Source organism: Macaca fascicularis, chromosome 1 (genome assembly GCF_037993035.2).
Source record: "Macaca fascicularis isolate 582-1 chromosome 1, T2T-MFA8v1.1".
Classification (NCBI taxonomy): Eukaryota; Metazoa; Chordata; class Mammalia; order Primates; family Cercopithecidae; genus Macaca; species Macaca fascicularis.
In genome coordinates this window covers 100,685,377-100,693,978 of record NC_088375.1, presented here as the reverse complement: position 1 = coordinate 100,693,978, position 8,602 = coordinate 100,685,377, and the positions used below count along the sequence as shown (strand labels likewise).

Genomic DNA, 8,602 nt, shown 5'->3' with positions numbered 1-8,602 from the left:
CTATTGATGGGAACTTAATCAGTGGCCATTTGCATCTATTTTTGTATCTGGTTTTCTTATTGCTGATTTGATGCCCTCAAAACACACTCAGAGCCTGCCTAGGCTGCCCTGCCCTCCTCTCCCAGTGTCCTTCCAATCCTGGTTCCTCCTGTCTTGGCACTCCTCCACTCCTCTCCTTTTAGCCCTTACCTCTTTCTTCCTAAGAGCCCTCTAATTCCCAGTGGTTCAGGTTGGGCTGGCCAGCCTAGAAAAACTCCCTGTGGGATCTGTGTCCCAAATTTGATCCTGCTCCTCCCCTTGGTGATGGGTTAGGTAGGAAGATAGGGGATGGGGTAAGGAGGGTGTGGGGGTGATTGAGTCCCAGGGTGATGAGGGTAGGGGCTGGAACAGTTGCTACAGGCAGCCTGGCAAACAGTGGGTACCAGTTTTATGAAGGATAAGAACTTGAGGGCCAGGACCCTAGGGTCCTCTTCTGCATTGTAGTGCTGTCCACTTGCTGTTTTCTCAGTTTCCCTGTCAGTACCTTGAAGAGTCTTCCTCTCAGGAAAAAGGAGACACCAGGAAAGGGCTGTCCAAGTCACGCTGGGACTCAGAATGGGGCCATGGCACTTAACCATAGCTTGCTGGGAGCCTCTGCCCTGCTGCCTCTGATGTGGGAGACTGAGGGGGTTCATCTGTGGTCCTGCCCTGGCTCTCGCCCCAGCCCCACCCCTTCCCCAGCTCTCCATTTCTTGCTTATGAAATATGCATGGAGAACAGATGTCCCTGCTCCCCCACTCCCCGCCCCCCCAGGGCCAGCCCCCGCCCCCAGCTCCCGGGGGGTTCCCAGATCCCTCTGCCAATGGCTGCCTGGCCTGGCTGTTTAATATTGATGAAGGGGGGTGGGCCTGGGCCAGCCAATGGAGAGCTGGGGGTGTGTGTGTGTATCTTCATATATATACATAGGGCTGGGCCAGCTCAGGTGTGTATGTGTCTGAGGGTGTGTGTGTGAGTGTGGCTGGCCCCAGTACATTGCCAAGCCTACCACCTCCACCTGGGCCCTACACCGCCACAATGTGTACCCCTCTTATCTGCCCTGGAGCCTGTACAGCCATGCCACGCTGCCCCTGAGAGTCTAGAAAGCTGGTCACTAACTTTGCAGACGGATGAGCCCTGAGCACCCAGAGAAGACTGGGGCTGTCAGCGCTGCCCCTTGTGCTGCCGGCTTGGATCCCCTGACAGGGTCCTTCTAGGTAAAGGGGAAACCATGGGTGGGGAGGGATGGGCGTGTCCCTCCCATTCTCTGGCTCAAGCCCCTTCCTAGAGCCTCCCTCTAGTTCTCTCTCTCATGTGCTGTGTCTCTCTCTGTCTCCGCATGCCCCTCTTCTCCACTCCTCCCCTTCGACTCTTTGTGCCTATCTATCCTCAGTCGGGTTAGGGCTGGCAGAAGTCGGGTGGGAAGTCCTGTCCTGGAGGCTTGGAATTGCTGCTCCCCTGATCCTTGGACCCTGGAACTTTGAGACCAGAAGTGGATTTGGGGGTGAGGATTTGATGGGTAAATAGAAGCTGCTGCCGGGACTGGAACTGGGGAGGACAGTGGGGCCAGGTGGAGATGAGACTGGGGCCAGATGGGGAGCACAGAGCGGGGAAGGAAGGGCATGGCGAAGTGATGAGGGATGAAGGAACCAGGCAGAGAGAATTAGCCTGTGATAGATGTGATAAATGTGTTGGGAACCCCACAGCTGAACTCCTGCTCCCAACTCCAGCATGGGGGTGGGGAGTTGGGGGCACTAAACATGTACTGGGAGGTGCTGACTTTGGGGCCTCCCACACTATTGCCATCCCCTCATAGTTCATTTGAACCCCAGAACATGGAATGTGTTCTCAATTTCAGCACTAACCACCTTGTTTCCTGTTAAGATTGTGTGTGTACTTGTCATCAGATGTGGATGACTTTGCATCCCTCCAGAGCTTCATAGCTGTTTGTTGGCTTGATTTGAACCTATCTTCTGTGTGATGGGGTGGGGCAAGGCTTGGGAGGATCCTAACCCCTGTGAGAGTATCTATCAGGCAGGAAAGCCAGGGCGGGGAAAGAAGGGGAGATAGTGACGGTGCAGGCACCTTGGGGCTTCTGTTTCTAATCATTCTTAGTTGAGCTGATGGTGAGTGGCCCACTGTTCCCTTTAACACTGCAACAAGCAAAGCCCTTTCCCCAGCTTTTCCAATGCCATGTTTGTGCTGCCCTGCCCTGATCTCCTCTGGTCCTAGGACAAGCAAACCTTAGCTGAGTCCCATAAGGGTAGCTCCAAAAATCTGTCTGTGTCCTCCTCTGCAGGCCATGTCTGAACCTACCCTGGGCTATGGGAGAGTATGGGGGTAGAAGGTTGATTATGTTCCCTTTCCCCAGCCTTCCTTGCAGAGCCTCCAAAAGGGCCAGGGAATGGCAAGGGCTGAAAATTTCAAGGACAGAGGTGGAGGAAGAGGCTGGTTGTGCATAGGCGGGTGGTGGTGAGAAGAGCTATCTTCCCCTGGTTTTAGTGGACAGGATCTGACATCCACAATGGTTCTACTGGAGAGGTTTGGGGAACTGGGAAGGGAGCTGTGCAGAGCTGGGGCAGCTGTGCAGAGCTCCATATGTCCTAGTCTACTCTACAATGGGCAATCTGTGTGTTTATCCGCTCCTCCACCCCAGGCAGCAAGGGCGGAGAGGGGCCCTGAGAGGGAGGGGACCACAGGACCAAGGCTTGTATTCTCCCCTCACAACTGGGAAGCATCTAGAGTCATAGCTAACTTCTCTTGGAGCTGTGGCTGCAGTCTTGCTCAGATTTTTTCCTCCTTTTATTTATTCATTTAGGTAAAAAACAACATAAAATTTATAATAACCATTTTTAAGTGTACAATTCAGTAGTGTTCAGTATATTCACATTGTTGTGAAACAGATATCTAGCACTTTTTCATCCTGCAAATGTATAATTCTATACCCACTAAACAACAACTCCCCTTTACCCACTCCCTCAGTCCCTGGCAACCGCCATTCTACTTTCCGTTTCTATGAATTAGACTACCTTAAATACCTCATATAAGTGGAGCTATACAGTATTTGTGTTGTTACTGGTTTATTTCACTTATCATCATATCCTCAAGGTTCATTCATGCTGTAGTGTGTGACAGAACTTCCTTTTTAGGGCTGAATAATATTCCAATGTATGTATATACTACATTTTGTTTCTCTGTTGTCTATTGATGGACATTTGGCTTGCTTCTACCTCTTGGCTATTGTGAATAGTGCTGCTATGAAATGAGTGTGCAAATATCTCTTTGGCTTGTATATATACCCAGAGGTAGGATTCCTGGAGCATATGGTAGTTCTATTTTTTTATTTTTTGAGGAACATTTATACTGTTTTCCATAGTGGTTGCATCATTTTGCAGTCCCAACAAGGCATAAGGGTTCTGATTTCTCCATATCCTCGCCAAGACTTATTTTTTGTTTGTTTGGTTTTTGTTTTTATAGTAGCCATCCTAATGGGTATGAAGTGATATTTCATAGTGGTTTTGATTGGCATTTTAATGATTAGTGATGTTGAACATTTTTTCATATGCTTCTTGGCCATTTGTATAACATCTTTGGAGAAATGTGTATTCTAATCCTTTGCCCATTTTTTTTCTTTAAAAAATTTTTATTTACATAAATTTATTGGGTACAAGTGCAATTTTGTTACATGCATAGATTGCATAATGGTCAAGTCAGGGCTCTTAGGATGTCCATCACCTGAATAACATACATGGTACCCATTCTGTAATTTCTCATTTCACCCCCCTCCCAATCCCTCTTTTGCCCATTTTTAAATTGGGTTATTTTATTTTATTTTTTTGTTATTGAGTTGTAGGATTTATTTGTATGTTCTAGATATTAACCCCTTATCAGATATATAATTTGCAAATATTTTCTCCCATTCCATAGATTGCTGTTTTACTCTGTTGATTATGTTCTTCAATAAATTAAAGTCTGATGTGGTCCCATTTTTTCTATTTTTGCTTTTGGTGTCACATCCAAGAAATCACTGCTGAGTCCAACGTCATGAAGGTCTCTCCCTGTTTTCTTCTAGGAGTTTTATGGTTTTAGATCTTCAATCCTCTTGCTCAGTTTTAACCTGCCTGGTGTATCCTTCTCATCACTTCTGCTCCTTTCCTGTTACTCGTTTTCTCTTCCCTTCTTATTACCTTTCCTCCTCCTCTTCCTTTCACCCTGTCCACCTGCCTCTCTGTCTCTCAGCCTCTCCCCACCCCGACCCACACTCGTTTCTGCTGTTCTTCCCTCACACTCACAGTTCCTTACCCCTCCCAGCCCACCTCAAACCTGCTTTCCTGCCTCTGAGCTGAGCACTCCCTCCTCCCTCTGCTGCTACCACTTCTCTCTTCTCTTTTTCAGGCTTCAGACTAGAACCCTGACCATGGAACCCTGAAGTGGCAGTGACTTCTAGAGCTCAGTGGCAGACCCGACGACCCCAGGCCCTTCCTCCCCCTCCCACCACCAGCTTTCAAGCTCCCAGAGGGAGGGGTGGGGAGGGGATCCTGATCTCACAGGGCAGGGGGCTTCCATCATGATGCTTAACTCAGACACCATGGAGCTGGACCTGCCGCCCAACCACTCAGAGACTGAGTCGGGCTTCAGTGACTGTGGGGGCGGGGCGGGCCCTGATGGTGCTGGGCCTGGGGGTCCGGGAGGGGGCCAGGCCCGAGGCCCAGAGCCGGGAGAGCCTGGTCGGAAAGACATGCAGCATCTGAGCCGCGAGGAGCGCCGGCGCCGGCGCCGCGCCACAGCCAAGTACCGCACGGCCCATGCCACGCGAGAGCGCATCCGCGTGGAAGCCTTCAACCTGGCCTTCGCCGAGCTGCGCAAGCTGCTGCCCACGCTGCCCCCCGACAAGAAGCTCTCCAAGATTGAGATCCTGCGCTTGGCCATCTGCTATATCTCCTACCTGAACCACGTGCTGGACGTCTGAACTCGGCCTGTTTCCCACCTCCCGGACTTCTCTGGGGCCCCTTTCCACCGCTCACTGCTTAGAATGGCCGCATCCTCCCCGAGCCCTTAAACCTTGGCATGGAGTCCCAAAGGCCCTGGGCCCAGGCAGAGAGCCCACGGGCTGGTCATGAGGGCATCTTTCTTTCACTGACCCGGGCACCTCGAGGGCTTTTCTCCTGGGTTCCTCCCGGGGTTTACTGCTGAGGCCCAGCTGTGCAGAATTGTTTGCTAGTGTGGTTGGTATGGAATCCTTGCTAGCTTTACTAAGCCAGCCGCACTTGGAGTCTGCCCCCAAGCTCTCTCACGGAATGCTGCCTCTTCTACCCCTATGTCCAAATTTTCAGCGACTACAGACCCCAGCTCTGTACCCTATCTGTTCTAGCTTCTCCTGCCCATGGTGGGGATGGGCTGTCAGAACTGCAAGGGAGGAAGACTGGGATTAGAGTGGGAGTGGGCTTCTTCCTTCAAGATCTCAGTCTCTCAGTGCTTGGCAGAGGGGCGGGGCCCTGGGGAGGCAGGGGTTGGTGCCCTGACTCCTGTGAGGGGAATCTCAGTAGCCGGGAATTATGGAAAAACTCTTCCTGTTTCTGCCCATCTCGTTCCTGTGGCTTAGCACATACAGACCTCAGATCTTACTTGGTAGTGAGTGCCTTGCCCTCTCCGAGCTATTTGGCCACTTCCCTGCCCCTTTGACTCCTACTGTCCCAATTTTCTCCCTCCCTGTGTGTCACTAGAGAAAAAAAAAAAACAAAAAAACCTAGATCCCAGATTAGGGGATGACATCCCAAACAGCCCGGAGTATTTGCAGGAGGCTCAGGCAACGAGTGGGCCACATCTCACTTCTGCTTCCTCCATCTCAACCCACCCTGAAAATGTGCAGCACCCTCACTGGTTCCTCCCCCTCACAAGGAGGGTGCCCGATTGTTGCCCTCTGGGAGTGCTCGGTTCTCCTGGCCCTAGGACCTACTGATTAAATTTTTTTTTTTTGTTTTTCCTTGATCTGCTTTTGGCAAGGGAAAAGACCCCCAACTCTGTGTCCCTACTCCATGTTGCTGATCCCCACCTGCACACTATAACCCAGGGTCAGCGGTAGAATGAAGGGCCTTAGAACTTGCATAGAAGAAATGAACTCACTGCATTTCTGTGTTCCCTTCTCCCTCGCAACAAACTCCTAGCTCTACAAGTATATTTATTTATTCATCTATTTATTATTTATTTATTTATTTATTTATTTATAAATATTGCTATTTATTGCCGAGTTGTGCACTTTGGGATAGAGTGAGGGGCTCCCAGCAGCTCTAGCTGGGTCTTTCTTGCTTCCTCCCTGTTACTCCTCTCCTTTTCTTGCTCCTTCTTCAACTCTTGGTGTGTGTGAGCATGCCCTTTGCTCGCCACACCATATCCTTTCCCCAGATCCACCTGTCCTGACACTCTAGTCCTCCAGGATAGTGCTCCTCCCCCAGCTTCGGGGCTCCTGGATGTCCTTCCTCAACGCCCTCCACCCCTAGACAGTCCCACCCGGTCCCGTCTGCCTATTTTCTCTCCCCAGCCTGCCCCATGACCCCTGCTTCTTCCGGATACTCCCAAGAGCAGGCCCCAGGGGTCTGTGTCTTATATCTGTGTGTGATTCCTTCTGGTTGCATTCCCAATTTCATACAAAAGGAAAAATAAAAGTGACCTCGTTCTAGCACCAGGTATGGTTGTGGTTCATTCAGTTGGGTTAGGAAGCTGGCCTGCAGGTTATGGTAGGGTGGGCATTAAGGGTCCTAGGCTTTGTAGGCTCTTCTGATGAGGTCAGAGAGCTCAGTTTGGGGAACAAACGAAGACAGAGAGAAGGGGCCACAGGGAAAAGAGGTTCAGGGGAGAGTATAACATACAGATCCAAGATTGCCCAACCAAAATCTGGGTGCCAGATACTCCCTTCTTGGTACTTATTTAGTGACACTATCTGACTTCTCTGATGTTGTGCTTCTGCTCCTGCTCTCTACGGCCTGAGGAAGAGGTGAATATTCCAGTGGAACCTAAGTTAAACATGTGTCTGTGGGTCCGAGCTGCTGGTAAAAGCTATGGTATGAAACTGAGACATTGCCTTCCCCTTTATTGTCTCTAGGCTGGGTCAAAATTCCCTGCAATCTCAGTTCTTGGCCTATTTTGTGTTCCCCAGCCTTAGGATACTGGGGAAAACAGACGGCAGGCCTGGGACTCACAGAGGAGAATGGACAGGGATTAAAAAAAAAAGAGTGCTGAAGGAACCCTCAATGAATTTATAGATGGGAACACACAAGCTCAGAGAAGGTCAGGGTCTTACCCAAGGTCACACAGCTAATTGGGAGCACAACTAAGGCCCAAATCCAGGTTCTTTGTACCATATGCTGCCAATTCCCCTCTGCCTCCTTAAAATGACCCAGCCTGACAGCCCTCTTTTGGAGCCCATATTTTCATAGGTGCATTTATAAACTAGAGAGGATTTAAGGTTGTGTGGCGAAGAAACCAAAAGGTCTGGAGACCACTTTATAGAAAGAACAGTTGAAAAACTGAGGATATGTGTCTTGATCAGAGTAGACTTGGGGATAATAGGACACCCACTTTTAAATATTGAAAGAAGAATCAAAAGTGGATATTCTGTGGGGCCCCAGGAGGCAGAACAAAACCAGTGAGTAGAAGTTAGAGGAAAGTCGATTTTAATTGGAAGAAAAATTTTGCAATACCTGGAGCTGTCCAGCAATGACAGTGACTGCCTCAAGAGGAGAACTCCAAATAGAGAAGCTGGAGCATCAACCACACACAAAGAAATCATAGAGCACGTTCCTGCCTCTGATGGAAGACTGGCTAGGATCATTAGAAGATCCTTTCCAAACTTAAGGTTATACGAGAAGGCTGAAGGCAAACAGCAGGAGGGAAATGCAGAGACACCTTCCAGTCCCTGAAGGGTTTTCTTTTTCTTTTTTTTTTTTTTTAATCGTGTTGAGACAGAGTCTTGCTTTGTTGCCCAGGCTGGAGTGCAGTGGCAGGATCTTAGTCCACTGCAACCTCCACCTCCCGATTCAAGCCATTTTCGCGGCTCAGCCTCCTGAGTAGCTGGGACTACAGCTGCCTGCTGCCATGCCTGGCTAATTTTTGTGTCTTCAATAGAGATGGAGTTTCACCATGTTGGTCAGGCTGGTCTCAAACCCTTGACCTGAAGTGATCCTCCTGCTTTGGCCTCCTAAAATGCTGGGATTACAGGCATGAGCCACCATGCCCAGCTATGGATTTTCATCTTTGATGAACAAAGAATGACATAAACAGCACGAGGGGCTTAAGTTAGACTTACGGAGGAGCTTCCATACAGGAGGACTTGACATCTTCCCCTTCCCATGTGAGTTAAATGACATGTGCTCTGCCCAGAGGCTGACAAAAGGGAGGGCTGAACTGAGATCAGGGAGAACTTTAGGACTCCAAAGGGCCGGAGTTGGATGGGAACACAGAAATCAGTGAATCCAACAACTTTATTTCAAAGGCAGGTAAACTACTGTCCAGACAGGTGACATAACTCACCCATGATGATGGCCTGGGATTAGAAGCCAAGTCTTCCATTCCTGGCCCTGAGAGCTTTGTG

The 8,602-nt window shown here is 49.7% G+C and overlaps 1 protein-coding gene across 1 annotated transcript; it reads left to right on the top strand.

Moving 5' to 3' along the window:
- Positions 1-963: 963 nt before the first annotated feature.
- Positions 964-5,341, top strand: NHLH1 (nescient helix-loop-helix 1). Its single transcript, XM_005541255.5, has 2 exons — positions 964-1,232; positions 4,411-5,341. Exon 2 carries the CDS (start codon positions 4,583-4,585, stop codon positions 4,982-4,984), a length of 402 nt encoding a protein of 133 aa, XP_005541312.1. The 5' UTR covers positions 964-1,232; positions 4,411-4,582; the 3' UTR covers positions 4,985-5,341.
- The last annotated feature ends 3,261 nt before the right edge of the window (positions 5,342-8,602 follow it).

What these genes read in the sequence shown, in the direction of transcription:
- NHLH1 (XM_005541255.5), top strand. Translation starts at nt 4,583, where the DNA reads ATGATGCTTAACTCAGACACCATGGAGCTGGACCTGCCGCCCAACCAC.